The 24,635-nt window shown below is 43.7% G+C and overlaps 1 protein-coding gene across 1 annotated transcript; it reads right to left on the bottom strand.

Annotated features, from left to right (window-relative positions):
* Window positions 1-1,813: 1,813 nt before the first annotated feature.
* ELOC (elongin C) lies at window positions 1,814-24,572 on the bottom strand. Its single transcript, XM_014606864.3, has 4 exons — window positions 24,446-24,572; window positions 9,741-9,800; window positions 6,525-6,668; window positions 1,814-4,391 (listed from the first exon to the last, which is right to left on the bottom strand). The coding sequence occupies exons 2-4, from the start codon at window positions 9,742-9,744 to the stop codon at window positions 4,201-4,203; spliced, it is 339 nt and encodes a 112-aa protein (XP_014462350.1). The 5' UTR covers window positions 9,745-9,800; window positions 24,446-24,572; the 3' UTR covers window positions 1,814-4,200.
* Between the last annotated feature and the right edge of the window lie 63 nt (window positions 24,573-24,635).

The following is a 24,635-nucleotide window of genomic DNA, read 5'->3' as shown; positions in this document are numbered from 1 at the left end:
TTTTAAATTACATTTTATTACTAAACTTACAAAGTTAAGAATTCAAATTGGTACTTTCAGGAAACAAAAGATGCATTAGTCATACTTGATAAAGTAATTTTAATTCCAAAGCTCACTCTCATATGAGACTACAAAAATGTGTTATGGCTTTGCCCTCAGACCTTCCCGTCAAACAAACAAGTTGATTTTTTTTTTTTTTAAGTTGAAATATTCCATTCTTGTCTGAAAGGTAAATGTGATTTTAGCTTTTTCTACAGTTAGCTGCATTATATCCACACAGAATTCCCTTCGCAGAAATGATCAAAGGGATTACTAAATTAATGCAGCCAAGTCACACATTTCCCCCCAAAAGTAATATTTTTCACCTATGATACAATCTTCACTGCTTGTCTACATTTTCATATCTAAGGAACTAGGAAGCTTTAGTTCATACCACACAATTAGACCGATTAGAAGAATACTTAAAAGATTTTTATTGAATAGATATAAAAGTCCTTGTGTTGTATTTTCCTTTTTTGGCTGCCCAAATTAGGTCACTCATGCAAGCTTTTCTCCCAAGCGAATCAAAAAGTCTAGTACTTTTTACTCTTCTAGGATGCATATATTTCATTCATGTGCAACACCAAGTTCACAGCACTTGTATTTGCTCTTCATATTGCCACTGTAGCTCTTTTAAAAAGAAAACTAGTTCCTACAGTTGTTCCATTTTTCACAGAATTCCTAAAAGCTGAACTCTTTTTTCCATGGGAAAAAACTGTCAAGTGGCAGGTTTGCTAATGGCAAAGCTTTGGTCCACCTGTTGTAAGATTACATAGTCAACTAGTTTACGCCCCAAATCTGATTCACTTTAATATAAAAAGTTGCTAGCATATTTCTTCCCTTCAGTTGTTGATTTAAAATATGCCACAGAGCTAGAATCAGTATCTCTGTAAGACCCACAACATTGCTGTGCTTTGCTTTGCCATAGCACATTATTTAGGGGCTGGGAAGGGGAAGGAAACCATTTTTTAAGCTTTAATGGGTACTACAAACAACATAAGGAAGAAACAGGGAGCAGTCAGTACCCATTTACATTTTTGCAAGAAATAAAAACACACACACACACACTATACAAAAACACCAAATTGTCACTAGACAATTAACACTTTCAACTTTGGCTGTATTCAACTTCAACATTTATGAATCTGAAAATATTGGCTTGTACTGAAGCCTTGTAAGTAATATGCCCTTTTTGAACGAGATTTAAATCTCAAAACCAAAGTAAGAACTTCAACACGCTGAATGGAATTTCGATGGTCTGGGGACATCTCTTTCTGTGCTAGGCTGTTTTATGTTCAATATGATCGACTATAGATACATATTTAAGTGTACAAGTTAACCGGGTCTTGCAATCAAAACAAAAAACCAAGAGTTTCCCATTCATGAATTTAGACCAGGCTAAACATCAAAACATATGCTTCTACTTATGGTACAGTTAGAAACGGGCATAAAAGCAATCTACAAATTTGGCTAGCATAAGGGAAAAATGTGAATTGAATGTTAAGAGGCTCCAATTAAATTTCTAGTACTTCCCACTTCCAGTTAGGTTAGAAATGTCACAAAAATTAGTCTTATTAGTTGGGTACTTCTGTTATGAGAATAAGAAATGTTTACTATCAGGAGAAGGAAAGATTGATGCATGTTCCACCCACCTGCAACCAAAGTACCTATTTTATATTTACAATTTGTTTACTGTATAGTTATGAAAAAACTGATTTCACATATGAACAACTGCTCCAAAGTTAGTAGTCACAAACCAACAAAACACACCAAATTTTAGAAATTTTCCATTCTGAAATTTATTTAGAACTCAGGAAGTAAGTGTGGTAGCTTTCCAATTGTGTATTAAGAGCATACCCATTTCTTTGTGAAGTAAGTTGCACTAGGTTTCCCCCCTCTCCCACATTTGTAACAGCTTCTTAACCAGGTGGGTTTTAAGCAATGCATTCCAGGACACCATCCTGTTTTGTGAATGTTCAAAGACACTTCAGTTTCAGCTTAGTGTCTCTTACCAACATCCAGAACACGGAATAATTATCCAGGAATACAACAGCCATTTTAATCACACTATACTGAAGTACAGTCACAGAACGCAAATTATTGTAATGACATCTTTAAAAAAAAAAGTTTATTAATGTCTCCCCTGACGAAGTAAAAAATAATCTTAGCTTAAACTTGAATTCAAAACATTTTAAACCTGAAACTACTCAAATTAAGTTTTCTATCTTTAACAACTCAAGACCCCTCAAAATGAAATGAGGGTACAACCACTAAATATCCAAATCACAAATCACTGGAATCTTAGGAGGTATTTTTCTACTGGCTTGAATAAAAGCAGCATAATAGGTTTTTTTGTTTTAGTGCTCTGGAAAATGAGCTACTAATAGCACTGAGCAGAGCTGGGAAAACAAAATACAATCTTTCACACAATGTCTTCCAACACACTTCAACAACATCTCCGACTTGTGTAGGTAACTGCCAAAAAATGTGAGTAAATATCAGCTAATCTACCACCATACTGACATATGTCAGCTTGTCCATTGAGTTTTATTTCAGCCCAGGAAAAAAAAAAGTTATTTCATACTCAGGTCAATTTACTACCTACTTAGGTCAAACTCCTTTGTGTGCAGCAAACTGCATAGTACACATCAAGTTTTAATCCAGAAAAAAAAAAAAAATTATACACCTATTTGCCAACTGGGTATGATAAGATTTCATGATCCCTTAAGGCCACCATTAGTTGGTTAATACACTAATAAGAGAACCCATCATCTGTTTGTGGTATTTCCACAGCAGACCAGAGCCACCTCTCTCTCAGAACTGAAGCAATGACAACTGATATAGATGGCTCTTTTGTCATCACTCATTAACAATTACATATATCGCTCATCTACAGAGGGTTTTGTAGTAGAAGTTTCCAGGCTGTCACTCATAGAAAACAACTTTCTTGTAATACTGTTCACTGTGTTTGTCTTATGGAAATGTGGTCTGAGAGAAAAGTGGATGTGACAGGCAATTATCAACAGAAACCAAGGGATGATTATATGTTCCACTGAGCGTTCATATAATTAGCTTGTCAATCCTTTTTGCTCAACATGTAAATATTGGATATTTAGGAAATCTTAAAGGAAACAAAAAAAAAAAGGTCAGACACAACTTAATGCCCCTTTTCTCCAAATAAAAGTGTCTCCAAATTTTCAGTTTTTCTTATGATAGTAAGGGGGAAACATGGGAGAGGGAAAGGATGAGGAAGAGAACTACCTCTGTGGCAGCCACCTTTAGGATGGTTTGAAGGCTATAAAACCAAGAGTAAATACAGAGTTTACATGACTTATCACAAACAATGGAAAAAATTTGTAGTCAGCTATTATATAAAACTAATATCAGGTCAAGTGAGAGTACATTATGAATAACCTTACATGTTATACAGAAAATAGTATACACACAAAAGTGATAGTTAGCATTAAGAACTAACTTGGTTATTTATATTTTTTCTCTAAAACCTACTGTGACCTGAACATTAAATGGATAGAAGGGAAGGGATGAATTAAGTTACATGAGAAAACTGAATCATATTCTTTAAATTTCCAAAACATAGCCAAGTTAAAATAAAGCATAAAAAATTCCCCTACGTAGTCAGTTTTCTGTCTAAAGTGAATGTTTTTGCCAGTTTACAAATCCTTGAAAGTGGGTATTTAAGATGCAAATGCTAATGTACTTCAGTTTTAACTATCCTAAAGGACAACTACTCTGTAAGGAGATCAAGTTTAGATGTTTAGAAATGTCAATGGTTAAAAACCCTAAACACCTACACATGAGGGTAGAATGAGCTTTTACAAAGCATTGGCCTATGTATTTTATATTATAATTGCATTAAAAGAAAATTCTACCACACCTAAAGGATAAGGCATAGCCATCTACTAACTGGTACATTTGTTTTATTTGTCTTGATTTGGGAAAAGGTCTGTATTTGTGTAAGCAGCAAAACAAATTTCAACTTGAATGACTGCTATGCAAAAAAACTGAAGGCAGCTGCCTCTGCAGTGAACTTTACAGTTCTCAATCTCACACACGCAACATGCTATCTGAAAAAGGTACTAACTGAACTACAGGTATTAAATACTGAAAAAAGTTTTACATTTTTATTATAATTTATTTTATTTAACAATCTAAGAAGTTTGCAGCCATCAGAAGTTCCAGTGCAATTTCAGGTGCAATTGGGAATTCAGGAATCTCCGTCGAACTGTTAGTGTAGCGAACCTTGTAGGTGAAATACATGCATACTTTGGATAAGACATGGGATGGAATCTCTCTAAAATTCACCTCATTTGTTTCGTTTTCTGCAAACTGTCCTATAAAGTAAAGAAAACAAAAAGGGAAAAAAAGTTGGCACCACAATGTTTCAAAATGAAAACGTATTTTATCAAGTGTAAGCAAAACCAGCTGCAATGGTTGAGGTAAGTCCTATGCTGCTGGATATATTTAGTGTACAGTGGACACGCTCATTAAATAAGGAACCAAGTCTAACCCAGGTGTTTGCCCACCACCTATCCACTACGGAGTTTCTATTATCCCTGCAGAGCCATTACAGCTTTGAAACAGAGTTGTTTATTCATGTCTGGGCACCTACATCTGTGTAAACATCCTTAGGACAGTCCAGCCTGAATTTACAGCACGGGAGGAAGTGAGAAACAGTGCATATTTAAAGTAATGTTAAGTCACGTAGCCTAACTAGGAAGTTTTCACAATAAGGACAAATTAGTGAAGGAGAGAGATTTAAAGCAAATAAGTTTAATGGATATATCTGTGGATTTCTTAAAATCTAAGTTTAGATTTTTATTTAAGGGCACTGTAGATGCAAGTGATTTTTGTGACACATTTAACCAAACCAACTGAGAGGTTTTTTTCTTCCAAATGGCAATGAAATTTTTACCACATCAGGGTCATGCTCCTGTTCAATATGTTCCACAGAATATAAAAAATTTGGGGGACATTCAAAAGTATATTTTTATTGTTATTTATAAATTAGACAGATTGGAGAATTCAAAAGCATTAGAGACCGACTTATCTTGAATTCTATTCACTGGCTGCAACGAACATGGGCATACCCAGTACTTCCTTTTCTTTTTCTGAGATTGATTTTTGGAGCACCTTCAACTCGGAAGGGCCCAGATTTGCTAGCTGCATTACTGTGGCTCTTCTGTAACTACAGATTATTCCTTTAATGGCAAAAGTAAGAGAGGGAAAGTACTGAGAATTTTGAAGATGCTCCAAAAATAATTCACAAGGAAAAAAAAAAAATCTGAATGCCCTTTTCTCCCTAAAATTTTAAATTTCAATTCACAGATCAGTTTTCGATTCTTCTCCAGTTTTAAAACAAATTCATTTTGACTTGATATCCCCTTAGCCAAACAGCAAAATGTCAACCCTACATTCAACATCATGATCCAATGTCATGGGAAAGTCAAAGTTAGTAATACCAATGTCATGGGAAAGTTGAAGTTAGTAATACCACTAGGCTTTTATATTACTTTGTAATATAAGCAATATCCTTTTTTGCTCTTGTGAAATCTTAACATCTCAAAGATCACCAAGTGAATTTGAGGCCCAACAGCTAGAACAGTGTATTCGCTACTTTCACCCTGATGATTTTTTATATAGAAGGTGTTTTGCACTCATTTTCAGTGGTCTGAAAAAGAGTGACACTGGGATCAGAAGGGTGGACTTGTCCTGCTTCATGCTGCAGTAGCTATGGGGTAAGCTAACTTCCCCCATACTATGGGGTAAGCTAACTATCTTTCCTCTACAGCTCAGTGCCTTAGTGGGATGCACCTGGTGCATACTCCAGGTTCTCAAATTTACCCATGGCAGGATATCCAAGAAAATACTGAGCTGCAGATTCATAGAATCATAGAAGTAGGGTTGGAAGGGACCTTGTAGATCTTCAAATCCAACCCCCTGCCTGGGCAGGAGGAAAACTGGGCTCAAATGACCCCAGCCAGGTAGGCATTGAGCTACTTCTTAAAGACCCCCAGGGTAGGAGCCAACACCACTTCTCTTGGAAGTTGGTTCCAGATCCTAGCTGCCCTAACTGTGAAGTAGTTCTTACAGATGTCTAATCTAAACCTACTCTCCAACAACTTGTGGCTGTTATTCCTTGTTATCCCGGGGCGCACTAGGGGAAACAAGGTCTCCCCCAAGCCCTTCTGGTCCCCCCTAATGAGTTTATAGATGGTCACAAGGTCCCCCCTCAGCCTTCTCTTGTGAAGGCTGAACAGGTTCAGGTCCCGTAGCCTCTCATAGATTACTGCTATTTATTTTGGCTATGGGTTGCTGGAAGATTTTAAGACACAGTCCCTATCTGACAGAAAAGTCTGGACTAGAAGTTACTATTCGGTAAACTTTTGTACGGTACATAGTACACATGAAAACACTCAAATATAGGAAACTGAATTATAAGCAGATATAAAATGTATCACACTTACCTGGGCCACTCAACATTGCTTTTATTGTTCCTGATGTTAATGCATGCTCTCTTTTTACAATGAACTCATGACCATCAGAGGATATCAATTTCACATACATAGCATCAGGGCCCTCACACCCACCATACGTTTTCTCTTCTCCATCTATTAGAAAAAGGAAAAGATTAAAATATTATTAGAACATAATGCATGATTCGTATTACTAGAACACAGAGGAACACTTCACTCTGTCCCTCTCCTCACGGAGTGAAGTCACAAGCCCCTTTTACAACTGAACAGAGAAAAGCAAGATCTTGCTAAGGTGCTAAGAGTGGAAAGGAGGAATAATCTTTAAACACCATTAAAATAAAGGTGAAGTTTCATTTTTAGGAGTTTAAGTATCCTGAACTCTTCAGCTTTTGATCTCACAGAGCTAACTTTTAATAGATAGCACCCATCTTTTCACTTTTCCTTGTCACCAATGAGTGTTAGAAAAAGTTATAAAAATATTCATTCAGACTTAGTTTTCTATATTCCTGTCACATTTCTAATGCTAATAAATTAAAATGTAGTTAAGAATTTGCCAAATGAAGCATGATACATTTTACTGTTAAGTTTAAAACAGCAATCCTCAGAACAGACATTTATCTGGCATTAGTAGGTTAATTAAACAGATACCATCAGCTGAAGTCATTGTGGGGAAGTTTTACTTGTAATAGTGAATGAAGTTATTTCAGTTTCTTTTGGACTTTTGACAGAACTTGCACAAGAAGAGGGGATAAAATAGGGCCAAACCAGAATCAATCCATCCTTAGCACATGCCAAACTCAGAACTATACAGGAAGAAATCCCAATTCTGGGTCAGCATATTTACCTCACTCAATTGAACAACTGCCACATCTTATCCCCTCCCCTCTGTCTTGGCTCATTCATTCCAAGTTCTATTTGATCCCATGTAGCTTATTCCTCCAAGCTGCCTCTGCATTTTGCCTCCCTTAAACCAACATGTGCTGCCTTCATTTTGTTCCCTTTGCTTGTGTGTTATGCCAGTTTCCCCTCAGCATGAGCTCTCTTAATATACTGGATTTTATTATCCAGTATAAAACTTTATAGGCCAGATCCTATTTCACTTATTTTGCATCTAAGTGGACTAAGGTGCCCAAATGCAATCTTATTTCACTCTGTTTGAGCTCCTGAAAAAATGTTAATACAAAAAGGTGGGTGGGTCCTCCTCCTCACCACTTATTTGAGGATTTAGTATTAATACTGAAAATGACAGCATGTAACAATAGTAATGGAGCCTGAGATTCTAGCAAGATGAAAGAATATTGCACAAAGGACTTAACAGATGGAGCAGAATCTGGCCCATATGAAGCTAAACTTAAAAGCAGGAAGGCTATCTTTGTCATGTACAATTTCAGTACCATGTAAATTCAGATGTACATCTATTGTATATAGAAACTCTAGATCACACTAATAGGTCAGGTCCACATGAGCAGGGACATGCCTTTACAGCAGCATAAATAGAGGAACAAAGTTGTGCTGCTACTTTGTGCCTTAGTGCATGTCCCTGCCTGTGCGCTTTGCAGCAGGACACATTGTCCCGCTGCTCCACACACAGCAATGGGGGGGAGAAGAGGGAGTGTGCTGGTTGGGCCACAGGATGCCTCAGCAGGCAGTAGCCATCCCTTGCGCTGAGGCATTGTGTCCCAGCCAGCCAGGGAGTGCACGTGGAGATGGGGAACCAGCCAACCCAGGGCTGCCTCATCTTGAGGCACCCTGCACCCTGGCCAACCAGGGAACAGCTGGCTGAGGTATAAGGTGCCTCAACATGGGGGCTCCACAGCACACACAAATGGGAGAGCAGGCAGCCCAGGGCTCTGCGTTTGTTCCAGCACTTGCCACTTTGGAGTGGTCTGCACCACTTTTTTCTAGTTTTTGTTTTTCTGGTTTTTTTGCTACCGGGAAATCTGAGTAAGTTTCGTCCTGGCACTGCAAATCAGTGCTTGGCGCTGCTAATTAATGTGCAACTTGTGTGGTTTATAGTGTGACAAGGAGGTATGCAGCGCCACAAACCACATGTGCCTACATGTTTGGATCCAGTCATGATATGTGTGTAAGAAATTCAAGTGGCTTTACTTTCTTTGGTTTATGAATTACTTGAATCTGAGACTACCCTAAATTTAAGAGGACCCCCCCCCCTCAATAATTAGATTCTATACATGGAATATTTATAAATGTATTATTATTTTCCAGGTGTAGAAACCAATTATTAAAGCTGTGGTTCCCAACCTCAGGACACGACCCAAATGAGGGTTGCAGAGGCAATGGACAAAAGGACACAAAGGACGAGCTGTGCCACGTTCTGGGAGCTCCCCCATCCTCGGACTGCCACCACCACTGCACTCCGGTCCCAGCAATGAGTCACAGCAAAAAAAGGTTGGGAACCACTGTATTAAAGGGTCATCTTTAATTCATCCCTCCAACAGCTGCAGGGGGGCAGCCATGGGGAGGCAGTTGGTATTGCTCTCTCTCACCCCACCAGCCTCTGCTCCATGGCAGCAGGTTTCATCCCTCAGTCAAGCTGAGGACAATGAGCATGGCCCCAGCTCCTGTAGCAGCCGTGAGGGCTATGTGCTACGCCGGGCTGCGGCTGTGCTCATTGCCACAGGCTTCAGCACCGACACAGCCTGGTGGCAGGGAGAAAATGTAAGGTGGGGAGAGAAAGAGGCAGGCAGGAGAGCAGAGGCTGCAAGGAGGGGGAAAGAAAAGAAACTGCAGGGGGGAAATATTGGGATGCAGAGACTGCTGGGGAATGGGGGGCAAGGAAGACAGGCAGGCAGGCAGTATGTGTGGTTTTGACCCTGACCCAAGTTAGGGGCAAGAGCCAGAGCAGCCACCTCCCCGCCCCCACTATGTTAAATGGAGGGAAACAACCTTATCTTAGAATCAAGTAAAATATGGTACACTTCCTTTTATAAATTAACATCACTGCATTAAAAACCATTGTATATAACAACATAACATTGTTTAGTATGCAAAATTTTATCACTCACCTATACCAAGAACCCTGTGGGTGTGTAAATGCCATTCACTTTTAAAGCAGCAGGCTAAAGGCAACTTAATCAGCATTTTTAATCTATTGAGTCTATTCCTGCTCAAGACCATCATCACTCTAAAACACTTATAGGTGTTCATGATTTATTAAAACGTGAAAAATTCAGAAAGTGAACTTACCCATTCTCTCCTTATTAAATGTTTATTTCTTTGCCACAGTGGCTTTTGCAACAAGGCAGTCTGAAGACAAAAAATTTTGATACAACAAGTGTCAACTATACATTTTAGTCAGTGGTACAATAAGTAATTTCAGAAAATCAGAGATCAAGTGACCCTGTTGACCTTAAGGCAGGCTATCTAAACATAAATTTGATTTTTTTTCTTTTATGATTCACATGCACATACTAAAAATAAATGTTCCTTATATTGCACTGTCAGGACACACATTTTCCTGTCCAGAGACTCTCATCAACTTTACAAAGTGAAACCAGAATGTAATCTCACTAGACTTTATAAAATTAAAAATATACCCCTTGTTTTTTCTAAAGCCCCTGGATGCAATTTAGGACGTGTGACTTGCATGTTTAAAGTGTCAAATGGCAGAATTCCAGGGGGTGGGGGGGATGATACACACCAAGAAAATAAACATTTCAAATATTTTATCATAATTAAGTCAGTTCTGGTGAAAGGTTTAAGAGTAAGGGCTTGTCTACTTGGGGAAATTTGTGCACAGTTAGGTGTGAATTTACAGTTAAACTATTCTTCAGACACCCCGTACATGGATTCCTTTAATGTACACTAAGACTGCCTGTGTGACACAGCCTACTCCACTCTGATAATGGAACTTGTAACTCTCCAAGAAGATTATATACCTTACAGAGAAAGTACTCATTCCATCAGTGGCTCTCAACCTCAGGTTGCAACCCAACCAGGGTTGTGGGAAGTCCGCCCCTCACCTTGCCCCTTCCACCTGCGGGGCTCTCCCAGTGCACAGTCCACAAAGCTCTCGCCACTGCTGCCCCCCCACGATCCCGGCCTGGCCCAGGCTCTGCTGGTGCTGCCAGGCATGAGCTAGTTGGTGTCGGGTCGGGGGTCACGACAAAAAATGGCTGGGAGCCACTGCGTTACATGTTAGCATGCACCAAGACAGTGAGGACCAACCTTTCTGGCAGGTAAGCCACAAATTAATCCCATACTCTCCCTAGCTACAACTCCAATCCCCTTCCCCTGCCTAATCCGCTCTTCTACTTTCTGCTTCTGACCCCATCTGCTGCAGTGCCATTTGTTCCCTCCCTGATTTGCCACCGGCTGCCCATGCCACTTGTGCAGGTTGGCCACTCCTGCACTATGTCTCCCAGTGGGGAACTAGTGCAAAGTAGCAAACATACTGTACAGTGCGAGTTTACCTTATTGAGTAAAAGGTTTTTGTCTATGTGGGGAAGCTAACAACTGTAAACTGAAGGGTTTATCTGCAGAACAAGCTAGTGTGGGCTGCTGCGATACAAGCTTTGGCACACTGAACTGTGGTTCTACTCTGGGAAAGACAGGTCTCTGAAATAAAAATCAACTCACCCACTTGCTATTCTATAACCTGTATTTGTGGCAAACTCTCTCTCCAAGTATAAGCAGAACACAAATCAATATTGTCATTTGCTTATACACTCATGAAAACAGCACCAGGAGCAGAGGGTTCAGTCAGTTTTACAGCCAATATTCAGGACACTGTGGTTAGGGACAGAAATTACACGTAGATTCATAAATGTTAGGGGCTGGAAGGGACTTCATAAGATCATAGGATCCAGGACCCCGCATTTGGACATGAAAGACTGCTGGGGTCAGATGACCCCAGTTAAGGTGGATGTCAAGATGCTTTTTGAAGATCACCAGGGTGGATGACTCTACCACCTCTGGGGGGAGTCTGGACGCAAGGAAAACCTTCTTTACAAGTCTAGAACAATCTGAAGCGATCTTCAAGCAGTTTGTGCCCATTGTTTTTCATCTTCCCCTGGGATGCCTTGGTGAACAGATGCTCTCCCAGGCCTTGATGCATGCCCCTAATATACTTAGAGGCTGTCACCAAGTCCCCTCTGAGTTCTCTCTTTTCTAGGCTGAAACGTCCCAAATCATTGGGCTTCCCCTCTGCTCTCCAGCCCTCTAATCATGCGTGTAACCCTCCTCTGGACTCTCTTGAGCTTCTTCACATCCTTCCTGAACCGTGTCAAATGACTCATATTTGAACAGACAATGAACAATGGTTCCCCATCCTCCAAATTAATTTACAAACACCATTAGGTAACAGTGTTATCTCCGCTTTACTGAAAACCCCCCCAAATGTTTTGTCCTTACTGACAAGCCAAATTTGAACCAAAAACCTTGCAGGTGAGAAGCTCCTGAACATAAGATGATTCTGAGATGGACATGTTCTGACTACTCTGCACAGTATAATTCTCTTAACCTCTGTACAAAAAAGATGGACTCAAACTGGGACAAGTGTTGAGGGGGACTACAAGGATGATCATGGACATGGAAAGCCTACTGTATGAGACAAAAAGAGTTTGGCATGTTCAGCCTGGCAAAACAAAAGCTGAAAGGCAAGTAAATACAAGTGTTGTCTATTAACAGATCAGGAGGAAAATCCCATGGAAAGAAAAGAGCAAATTAAGCAGAAGAGTAACATTGGCCCATTAACAAGTTTGTATAACCACTATAACAGGTTGACATGCTCTTAGGCAGACCCAGGAGGCAGTTTCCTCATAAAAGCCACTCAGTTCTTAGTTCCAGTCCACTTCTTATCCATGCAGAAAGCTTCTCACCACCGCAGACAAAATAAGAACAAGTGCAAAGAACAAACAAAATCAAACCTTTGGTCTTTCTTCAGACCTAGAGGAGTGACACAGACCTTGTGCTTCTCCCTAAGCACCAGCCTACTCGCTCTTCCTCAGCTTCCCTTCCTGGGAGCTTTTAACTTCCCCTGATCCCAGTCAATTCTGTCAAACAGAGCAGCTAGGCTATTATCCCCTATTCCCCTGCAGCTGGGCTCCAGCCCCTAAATCCAAGCACCTTGTTACCACCATGTAACAAAAATTACTTGAAAAAAAATCAGCAGAAAAGTTCTAATCTTTAGACAAACTAGGTTCCAGAGCAGCTTTCCAGGAATATTAAGTGCAACAAAACCAACTAGTTTTAGAGTGCAATTTGCTCAGTTTATATGTTATATGGTACAACACATTAATTGGATTTGACACAGGGGGTCCCTTCCTATAAAAACTGGCTAAAATGCATCAGTTTAATGTTATAGCCAGAAAAGTTATGAATAATCAGCAGTGCAGGGGCTGAGAGGGAAGATAAAGGTACCATATTTTCTTGCATATAAAACACACCAGCAGATAAAACATGCACCCTCTTTTTGGAAGGAAAAATGCAGTGGGGGGGGGGGGGGGGGGAATTTCCAGAGTTATGGCTGACTGCATGATAGAGTAAGTCTTCCTGGAAACAGTGTCCAGAAAGGTGTGGCATGGGGAAGTTCGTAATGCCAGTTGCCTCACCCAGACTGTCTCCTGGGATGCGGCACTTCTTGGGCACTATGTTTCCAGGAGGACTTACTTTACGTTACACAAGGTTAGGCCCTAGACCATTACAGGGGCAGTGGTGAAACTGTTAATTCTTCACTATAAACAATTATTTATATAAATTCCTGTAAATCAAGTGCCGTTTCCACATCACAAGCCTCAAAGATACTACCAGCAGCTTGCTTCCTGCTTCAGGCACTATCTCAGCAGCTATTTGGCATGCCATGTCCCCAGGATTGCTTTTTTCCAGTGAAGAAAATCACTTCCCCCCCCTTAAAACAAGCACCCCCCATTTTAGGTGGCTGATTCTGGGGGGGGGCAAAGGTGTGTTGTGTGCAAAAAAATAAAGTAACAAAACATGGGGGATTACATCCCTGACCAAATAACTAGAACAAAAATTCTGAAGAAAAATCCATTTGAAGGCAGAGAAAGGGAAATGAAGCTTTAAGACCAACACATTGGATATTATTGCTTTTTCATACATTTTGTCCAGACATGGTTTTTAAAAAAAAATGCCCAAACAAAACAACACACTAAAGCAGAAGGGCAAAATTGCAAAAAGGTATTTTAAGCATCTAAAGATACCTAGTGAGAATCAGATACTCAGACACTTTTGAAAGTCTCACTAGATTCCTATCCAGGCATTGCATGCCATTAGGATCTGGCCCGACTTAACCAAGGTCATAATGCATCCATGGTAAACAGGAATGAAAGACCAGGATCCTATACCTGAGCCCATGCTCCCTGCCCTCTATTACATGTCCCACAGAGAACCATGTTAACAAGATCAACACATTTCCCTTGCAGCAGAGACTTATGTTGCATTACCAGTCTAACTTACTTCCTGGCTTAACTCCCAAAAGACATGTATATTAGACTATCAACAGTTTGCAGTATCTCCTACATATAAGTACAAAAAGCTTTAGAGCAACATACTTGGAGGCTAAATAGAGAAAACAGAAATCTTAAATATATTTAAATTGTATAAGTTGCTAAGTAAATATCCATATCTATGAAAACAGAAGCAGAGAAAGCATGCGTGTAGTTTCTTAATCTTTCAATTATCTGAATGACAGGAAAGCCACCAATTTCTCTAAATCAGTGGTTTTCAAACTGTTTTCATTTGTGGGCCCCTAAAATATTTCAATTAGAGGTACAGACCCCTTTGAATTGTAAGTGTGGGTATTCACATACTTATGACTGATCGTAGCCATCTTTTGTGGGCCTCTTAGATAGTCTGCAGACCTCCATAGATTCCACAGACCACAGGCTGAAGGCCGCTGCTCTGGATCAGTGGTTCTAATCTGGAGTGCCACATGAGCCAAGTAAAACTGCTCTATGCATTCTCCCTCCACTAGGGCTTTCTAATCAGCCTAAAGCAGGCAAAGCTGCTTCGTGCTGTGCAGTGCTTCCTGATCCAGTGCCCCTACACTGCTCTTCTGAGAAACAGGTAGAATTGTCCCATCTGCTTCTGTTTCCAGTTGAGTTGGGGTGGGGAGAACCAGACCAGGTAGCGTTACACAGCAAGAGGTAGCTCCTGCCTGCTTTAGACTTATTAGAGAGCCCTAATTCAGGAGGATCGGGTGCATGTCTTGATCTTGCCGGAAGATTGGGCAGACCCACCATGTGGCCAGGAATCTCACCGCTATGGTGGGAAGGCACCAACTGACCCCCATGGGGGCCCTAGCACCTCCCTCCTTCCCTCCCCAGGGCAGCAGGATCTAGGCAAGGAGAGGTCTGCAGCCCCAGCTCTGTCCACAGTCCCAGCCTGTAGGGGTAAGGGGAAGTTGTGCAGCTGGGCAGCAGCCACACGCCACCCCCTGCCCATGGCTCACTACCAGTGGCCTGGAGCCCACACAGTGCTGGGCACACAGTGAAGACAAAAGGGGCTGGGGCCATTCCTGTCGGAGGTCACTAAACTAGGTATGAGTTAGTGGTTAACCATTGAACCAATACAGTTAGAGGAAGTTAAACAAATATTTTTAATAATGTTTACATTCCTACTGGTGTGTAGACCTGCTGCAACTACAAAACATTTCCCCTACTTTGTTACAGACTTTTTTTTTCCCCAATAAGCGTACTGTAGCAAGTCAGTCCAAGCAAAAGGGAATTCCTTCGAATTTGATCTAAATACCACTACATTTTTCTATATACCTCTAATCATATACTTCAAGGAAAAATCAATTTCTGCCACCAAATACTGTAGGGAGGGGGATGGGGAAGGGAATTGCAGCCAGTTCTGAGAGTTCAGCAACAATTGCAACTAGCTACAACAACAACCACCACCACAAAAAATACTCCATGCATATGAATATACATTCTTTACTGTAACTCTTGATCAAAAACAGACAGTAAAAGCACAAACGAAAGGAAGTGTACCAACAATTACAGAAGTTAAAATGTGATAAAAATAGTCAAATTCAAGATCGGTTCTGCAGTGATTTCCTGCGTTAAGGCAACAGTTGGAGCAATCTACCCACGGCCAGCTTTTGGTTTCAAAAAGTTGCTCTCCAGGCAAGTCCACAATATTCCCTTGCCTGCCCTGCTCTCAGGGTCAAATGTCTCCTGGGAGTAGGTCAGGAGCTCCTCTGAAACCCTCCTGCTTAGGAACCCTTCTTCTATAGCTTCCAGAGCCAGACTGCCTGCCCTAGCTCAGGCCCTGAATTTATATATCCTGTAAGCCCAGCCCACTTCTGGTCAGGTGTCTTCTCTTAAGGCTGCAGACAGGGCTCAGGTGGCACTGTCTCCTCTTACAGTAACAGAAGCACCAAGCTCCTTGTTACAGTCATGCCTCTTGGATATGGTTTTGAGCAACAAGGTTGAACTGGTTGCAAATATGAAGATAGAAATGTAGGAGGTGTAATCATGATCTGAGCAATTCATGCAATACTTAGACTTCAGGAAGGCCTTTGATACGGTATCCCATCCCATACTGGTGAACAAGTCAAGAGGCTGTGACTTGGTTGACTTCACAGTCCGGTGGGTGGCGAATTGGCTGGAGGGTCGCACCCAGAAAGTCGTGGTAGATGGGTCGGTTTCGACCTGGAAGGGTGTGGGCAGTGGGGTCCCGCAGGGCTCGGTCCTTGGACCGATACTCTTTAATATCTTCATCAGTGACTTGGACGAGGGAGTCAAATGTACTCTGTCCAAGTTTGCAGATGACACAAAGCTATGGGGAGATGTGGACACGCCGGAGGGCAGGGAACAGCTGAAGGCAGACCTGGACAGGTTGGACAAGTGGGCAGAAACCAACAGAATGCAGTTCAACAAGGAGAAATGCAAAGTGCTGCACCTAGGGAGGAAAAATGTCCAGCACACCTACAGCCTAGGGAATGACCTGCTGGGTGGCACGGAAGTGGAAAGGGATCTTGGAGTCCTAGTGGACTCCAAGATGAACATGAGTTGGCAGTGTGACGAAGCCATCAAAAAAAGCCAATGGCACTTTATCGTGCATCAGCAGATGCATGACGAATAGGTCCAAGGAGGTGATACTTCAACTGCGGTCTGACCAGCGCCCGATAGAGGGGGAGTACTGTGTGCAATTCTGGGTGCCACACTTCAAGAAGGATGCGGATAACCTGGAGAGGGTCCAGAGAAGGGCCACTCTTATGGTTAAGGGCCTGCAGACCAAGCCTTACGAGGAGAGACTAGAGAAACTAGACCTTTTCAGCCTCTGCAAGAGAAGGTTGAGAGGCAACCTTGTGGCTGCCTATAAGTTCATCACGGGGCACAGAAGGGAATTGGTGAGTATTTATTCACCAAGGCGCCCCCGGGGGTTACAAGAAACAATGGCCACAAGCTAGCAGAGAGCAGATTTAGATTGGACATTAGGAAGAACTTCTTCACAGTTCGAGTGGCCAAGGTCTGGAACGGGCTCCCAAGGGAGGTGGTGCTCTCCCCTACCCTGGGGGTCTTCAAGAGGAGGTTAGATGAGTATCTAGCTGGGGTCATCTAGACCCAGCACTCTTTCCTGCTTATGCAGGGGGTCAGACTCGATGATCTATTGAGGTCCCTTCCGACCCTAACATCTATGAATCTAGGAAAGGAAGCCTTGAGAATAGTCAAGCAAAGATACTGGACTTGAGAAGGGCATTTTGACTCTGAGAAATAACAGGAAACTTGGCATGAATGGACAAAATCAAAGAAAAATAAGTCTGAGAAGTTGGCAGTTGGAGGCTCAAAAGATGAAGCTATTTCAATGCAGAGGGATGATAAGAACTGGAAGAGACTGATTTGGCCAGAAAGAGAGCTTTTACTCATTTGAGAATCAATAGAAACCCATACAGAAGAAGAAAGCCATACAGATGAAGCAGGCAGAAGAAAGGGCATGAACTAAATATATCAAAGGAGAAGTATAAGAGCTTATAAAGACAAAAAAAAAATAAAGGAAAGAAAAGTCAAAACATGAGTTACAAAAACTTCTACAAATATGTCAGATGGAAGAGAGAGACAAGGGGAACTGCAGATCAATGGAGACAAGCTCTTAATGGAAGACACAAACAGGGTAGAGCTGCTGACTACCTACTTTGCTTCAAACTTCATAAAAAATACAGGTTTCCCCTCGATTTATACAGGTTCTGTATGTGCGAATTCGCTGTTATGCAATGACCCATTTTATACCACAAATTCGTTACACGAGAGATAAATTCACTGTTATGCAATTGGTGTGGTGGAAGCCCACAGTCAGCTTTGTGCAGTGCATTGTGGGAGTGACGCACACTAAAATATAGGCTCCTGTGTGGATCTGTGCTCCTTGCTCGTTGTCTGTGACACGTTTCTGTAGTTGCCATCCCCATTATGGCTTCTAAGTGCCCCGCTAGTTTATCTACTACCCCTCTCCCTGGTCCATCAATGAAGCGCAAGAGGTGTATGCCCAGACCCAATGATCGGCAAGGAGGTGCACCATGTTCTAGTTCTTAAAGCCTTACTCCACTTGTGTTGGAAGGTGATATGAGGCCCATGCCTGTCGATTCTCCTATGGATGTTACCCTGTCTGTACCTCCTACCAGTGATGTGGAGTCTGACATTAAAGACCCTTCACCACCCCCTCTTTACACCTACTAAACATTCACCACCACCCTGCGCTTATGTGTACTGTCTGCTGTTGGCAAGTACCAAAATTGCCTTGTAAAAGTGGTAGAATTGGATCTGGGAGTCAGAACATTGAGGTCTTGGAACATATCCCAATTTGTTACATTGCAAAGTGGGTTCCCTTTATCCAAATTTGAGTTAGGCGCTGTTTTCCAGGAACACACGTACCACATAAAGCAAGGGAAACCTGTAAACTTCAACCAGATGACTAACAAAAATTATATAAATAAAGAAGGAGAAAGGCTGCATGCAAGTAAAGAATGTATCAGAAAACTATTTTGCATGAATATGAGTCAGCAATGCCAGTCAGGATTCACTAGAACACTGGAAAATAGCTGAAGAAATCTGGGAACCACTTGCAATAACATTTGCAAATTAGTGGATGACAGGCAAGATACCAGAAGATTAGAGAAGACCTAACATATTGCACTTTTAAGAAAGGGGAAAAAAGTGAGGATCCATGGAATTACAAACCAGTCTATCAGGATTCAATACTACTAAGCTACTAAGAAAAGTTGTAAAACAGACCATTTATAAAAACTAGGGATGCACTGACAAAGATTTTGGGGGGGGGGGGGGGGGGGCGATACTGATAGCTGATATTTAAGGATTTTTTAAGAAGCTGATTTCTGATACAGCTGCATGCAGCTGGTAAGTCTGTTGTGGTGGGAGAGGAGATCAACACCCCACATGGTGAGGGAGGGAGCAGGGGCAGGGGCTTCTCAGGCAGCGCGCAGGGGGAGGGGGGGGGTGGCGGCAGAGCCGCGGCTTGTGGGAGCTGCCAGTAGGCTCTGTGCAGCTGAATTGCTGCTGCTGCAGCCCCGGGTGGCCCCCAGGATCCCAGGTAAGGCTGCTGGGGTCAGCCCAGTGGTGGCCACAGCCTCCCCTACCCCACCTGGGGTAACTTGCTGCACGCCAAAGTGCGCATGGCATGGGCATTCCCTGGGGACAAGCTGTGGTGGTGCAATGTGTACTGCCACTACTTGTCCCCAGGGTACTAAACATCTACACTCATGTGGCTGTGACCAATAGGTCTCAAATCTTTTAAACTTTCCATAAAGATGATTTAGAAATACTGTTCTCCCCTGCCACAGAGTGCAAGAACTGAGGCAATGTATTTGAACAACATATTTACAATATGGATGTTTTAGGGCTCTCAATTAATTGCTGTTAATGTGCGTGGTTAACATACTGATCTGTTCCTGCATTCATTTCATTTAATGTGTTAATTGTACACATGGTTTTGGAGCCTGCACCTAGGCTCAGCTCCATTGCTGTCACCACCAACTCTAGACTGCCCAGCAGGGCAGCAGTGGCAATGCAAACTACCACAGGGTTGCCTGGGTGCAGGTTCCAGGCTGTTTCAGCAGGAAGGTAGCCAGGGGCGGGGAAGTGGGGGCACAGGCATGCACACAGGCCCACAGATGAGTAGCTAGAGTATATATGCCATCAGGAACGCAGCCCAGCGCTATGTAGAGCAGCACTCAGCAGGTAAGTCTGTGGAGGAGAAGGGGCAGATCAAGGCCCCCACAGTGAGGGAGTGGGCAGGGGAGTGGGGTCGGGGCAGGTCACGGGACTGAGCCATGGGCAGCTCGTCCAGAGGCAGAGAGAGGCACCTGCCTACTGCTGCATACACCTCTGGGGGAGGCATGGGGGACATGTGCCCCTCAGATTTGTGCAAGGGGCAGAGGCAGGCTGCCTGCTGTGGGCTGGGGCTTTGAGCCTTGCTGCCTTTGCCTCAGGAGCTGCACACTGGCCACACATACCCTGCCTACCTGGCGGTGGGAGGCACAACATGGCATTGCACAGTTCCCTGGGCAAAGGCAGCAGGGCACAAAGCCCCAGCCCACAGCAGGCAGCCCACCTCTGCCCCGCACACAAGTCTGGGAGGCACAAGCCCCCCATGCCTCCCTCAGGGGTGCACACAGCGGCAGGAGGCTATGCCTCCCCTGCACCTCTGCACAAGGGGCCGCCTATGGCTCCGTCCCATGACCCACCCCAGCCCTGGGGCCCCATTCACCCAAGCACCTGCCTTTCTCCTTTCCTCCCTGTGGGGGCTTGATCTGCCCCTTCCCTGCCACAGACTTACCTGCTGGGCACTGCTCTACACACTTCTGGGCTGCATTCCTATAGGGTTATCATACTGCATTTTAAAAAAGAGGACACCTGTGGAGGGGGAGGGGGTCACACAGTGATATCCCCATGCCCTGCCCCTGCCCCTCACTCCCAAGCCACAGCCCCCCCCTGCCCCCTGCCAGCACTGCTGCTGCACCTCACTCCTCACCCACAGTACCCCACATCCTACCAGGGCATGTGAGGACCCTCCTCCCCAGGCTCCAAACCCCACACACACACACACACACAAATCCCTGCCCCCACACTCCCCCCCACCCATACAAAGTACCTGCATAATTTTGCATCTTTGGGGGGGGGGGGGTTTCAGCATATAATTCTGAATTTTTAGCTGTGCAATTAAATTTATGATTAATTGTGACTAATTATTTTAATCACGCAACTAATCACAATTAAATTGTTTAATTATTTGACAGCCCTTGTATATTTAAATCAAATATCAGGAAGAACTTTCCAAGTGCGAGAACACTGGGACCTTAACAGTCAACTAATTCAACATCAGGCTCATATGGAAGATTTGCTATTCTTATACCAATCCAGAAACATACCTATCCAGCATCCACCTGAAAATCTCCACTGAAGGAGATGCCACAGCTTTCCTAGGCATTTACCCCAGGTCTTCACACAACAGCAAACACATGCAACATGCTTCCCACCACTCAAGAAGTTGAGCAGGCTGCTGTGGGGAAGGAGGGGAGAACAGGAACAGATATAGCCTCAGTTCTATTGTGAAATCCACCAGACTTGGGTTAACTGTGTGGGGTAGAAATAATCTTTATGCTCGAGTCCAACTCCAACATGTTATATATTTCTTACAGTATGTTCTAGGATACCTATTTTTCAGAATACCAGAAAAGTAAAGTAATGTGAACACCTTCACCATCACTAGATTAGTGTATAGTACTTCCACAAATTTTCATACCCCCAGATTTCAATACCACATTACACTAATGAAAATAATCAATGAAGAAATGGACAAAGTGGACATCAGCTTTTTAATTGCACCAGTCAAGGTTTAAGTTCTGTTTATATTCCAGGTTACACATTTCATTCTAAGACCTACTTACATTTGTTTGTTTCTATATTACTACTCTTCACCCCACCATTTTTAAATTGGCATTCACTCTTCAGTTTCTTCACAGAATTGAAAAAAGGAATTAGTGTAAATCAAAACTGAAGTACTTTAGTAGGAAAGCTTGAGGACAAGCCTGCACAGCGTCATATACTTTCAACCACCAAACTGGTACTTCCAACAGCAACCTGAAATTTATCAGGAAAGTAAACTAAGAAAAGATGGTGGAGGCAAGAGTCAGGTATCACAATATATAAGGAAGAATAGTTTAAACAGCAATCATATTTAGCAAGTTTGCCAGGGTTTTGTTTGTTTGTTTTGTTTTTAAAGATTACCAGTTTCAACTTCCTTCCATTCTACAGGGAAAGTTAGTAGCTTCTATCCAATAACAGAGAGAGTCCCTACTCATTGCCTGCCTGCTCCAAGTTTTTGTAGGACCTAGATTCTCACCCCCTCCCCACCTCATGATATTTATTCATTAAAAAACAACCATTATTACACAGTTTATCTTGAAGAAAAAATAAATGATGCTCTGACTGAAAAAAAAAAAAATCTTTTAAAGGGACACCACCTCCTACATAAAGCTATTTTCTCACCCCACATTGAAATCAAAAATTGATTACAGGCTCATTTAAGAAAAATAAAATGTGAAATTTCACAATACTTAGAACAGTGTTTTGCAGTATAAAACACGGTAGCTGACCATGGCTCAAAGACTTTAGCTTAGCTTCAAAGATAGTTTAGTTTAACCTTAAATTAAGTCTCCCCCTCTACCTCTATTAAACAAACACATTCTTAAGTTGAACCTGCCTTAATGCAATTCATCAGAAACATGAACAATGCCACACAAATATTAATTTAAAAAAATCTTTGCCATCTAGTTATCATGTACCAAGAAGTGTGTCCATATCGGCTCTGCAGGTGATGGAAGAGACATAAAACATGAGCAAAGAGAATGGTAAAAAGACAGCTCTACACAAGGAATGGCAACCTATAAATTGCTCCATCACTGTGGTAAGTTACTCCCTGTCTCTTCATTTAACACAAAATGGTCTTATGAGGCGTTAAAGAACCAATTGGCCTCCCAACTATTTCATCATAAAATGGCCCAAGCAAGCCTTCCCCAAGCCCTTCTCAGAGGCCTACTTAGGAAAACAGACAAAGCTATCCTGTCCTCTGCCTGCCTGCCCCACCTCACCTGAAATAGTGTCAGACCAAGTTCAGGGAACTCTCAGGTGCCTTTACTATCCCAACTAACATCATTCCTCATTTGTACGAAAGCCAAAGGCTTCCAGAGCTTCCACTGATGCCAATGCTCTTTCTAATGAGCCAATACGAGATTACTTAAAAACATTCTTGATGTAAAGAAAAGTGACTTGCAGAAGGAATTCTAGTTGCCTTCAGGAGAAAGCAGTAACTTACAAGAAACATTTAGCACTAGAAAAGCAAATGAAGTTTACCAATTCAGTCTCCCTGTAGTGCCAGTCTTAGCACACCATAACAGCATAAGTAGTACCATACTGGGTCAGAACAGTGATCCATGGCCCCACCAAGCCCCAAGACCTCTTGGTTCAACCTCCTCCTGGCCCTCGCCAAGCTAGTGATATCTCTCACCAGAAAAGAGGCTCTGGCCAGGAGGACCCCCAGGGATTGCGGGGGCCACTCTCCTGTCCCTGATCTGATCCCGTCTCCTGGCAAAGTTTTACTGTGAACAAGTCCAAGGAACTAGTGGACAACAGTCAGTGGGCCCTTTCCAGTGTGCTCTGCTTGATGTGTCCCCCTTGGTGCACTCATTTTAAATCAGTGACTTCACTCCTGTCCCTGTCATGTCTTTAATCATCCCCAAAAATCCAGAAGCGATTTGTTGTCTACCTAGCGGCCTCACTTTTTAAGGGAGACTTATAGTGTTTCCTAGTGTGTACTGGCCCCCATTTACCACACCAGGAAGGTTGCTCTGGCCAGGAGGAACCCAGGCAAGTGTGGGGTTGCCTTCCACTCACATCCCTGGGCATTTTCACTGGCTGGTGTCCACAGGCTCCCTTGATTAGTTCAGGGGGCAGTGGGTGTCAGCGGGTGTGCTCTGCTCGGTGTCTCCTTCCAGATCCTTTGTTATAAATCTGTGACCTCATTACTTTCCCCTTCTTTTTATTTGTCCCACAAATTCAGTTGTTACCTCTCCAGTGGCTGCCCTTTAGGGGAGGAAGTTGCGTTTCCTTGGGGGTACTAGCCCAGGCTTCCCCACAAACAGATCTGGTCAGCTTCCTCCTGGCTCTAGCCAAGCTGGCCATGAAACAAACCAGGAAGTTGGCAGTGGCCAGAAGGAGTCCAGGCCAGCATGGAGCTGTTTTCCTGTCATTCCTCCACTCACATCTCCAGGCAAAGTTTCCCCGCTCGGCCTCCACAGACTCCCTAGACTTGTTTGGAGGGGGGTGTGGGGGGGGGGGCAGTGAGTTCTAGCTGCATGGGTGTGCTCTGCTCAGCATCTGCTACTGGACCCCTTATTAACCTGTGACCTTCACTCCCTTCCCATCTCCTTGTTCACCTCCACCCCCAAATCAGTCGCTACATCTTTAGTATCCTTTTCTTTATTTTTTTTGGCGGGGGGGGGGGGTTAGGGAGTCTGTCGCGGGTCCCGGCCCACGATTCTTTCGGCAGCGCCAACAGGCGCATCTCCCACAGCGGCAGGGCTGGACGCTCTGGAGGAACAGCACACTGAGCCAGTGTCTCGAGGGCTTCGCAGCCCCCTCCAGCCCCGCCGTGGCTGAGGTAGAGACGCCGGAGCAGAGCGAGGGGTGGGCGCCACGCGCACGGCCCCGGACAGGCACCGCCCCCGCGCTGGGCTCCTGGGCCGCCCCCACCCCGGGCGGCGACACTTCCGCCCGCCGAGGCGAGACCCGACTCCTCGGTCGGGGCAGGGCCCCGGGGCCGCCACCGCCCTCCCGCCCCGCGGGCTGCCCGCCGAGCCCCGCCGCGCCGCGCCCGCCCCTCCCGCTCCCGCCCCCGCCCCCGCCGGGACTCACCTGTCAGCGCCGCTGCTGCTGCCCCCGCTCCCAGGGCCCCCCTCGCTTCCGGGCCAGCTGCGTCGCAATCACTTCCGGGAGGTCACGGCCGCCTTCCGCGCAGAACGTGCCCTCAGAGGCTGACGGCACCTCGCTCCCAGCATGCCGCGCGGAAGGGCGCGGGGCGCGATGGGAGATGTAGTCCGTGCTC

This window comes from Alligator mississippiensis, chromosome 3 (genome assembly GCF_030867095.1).
Source record: "Alligator mississippiensis isolate rAllMis1 chromosome 3, rAllMis1, whole genome shotgun sequence".
Classification (NCBI taxonomy): Eukaryota; Metazoa; Chordata; order Crocodylia; family Alligatoridae; genus Alligator; species Alligator mississippiensis.
Note: the sequence above shows the minus strand (reverse complement) of the source record. Positions and strands in the feature narration are given on the sequence as shown.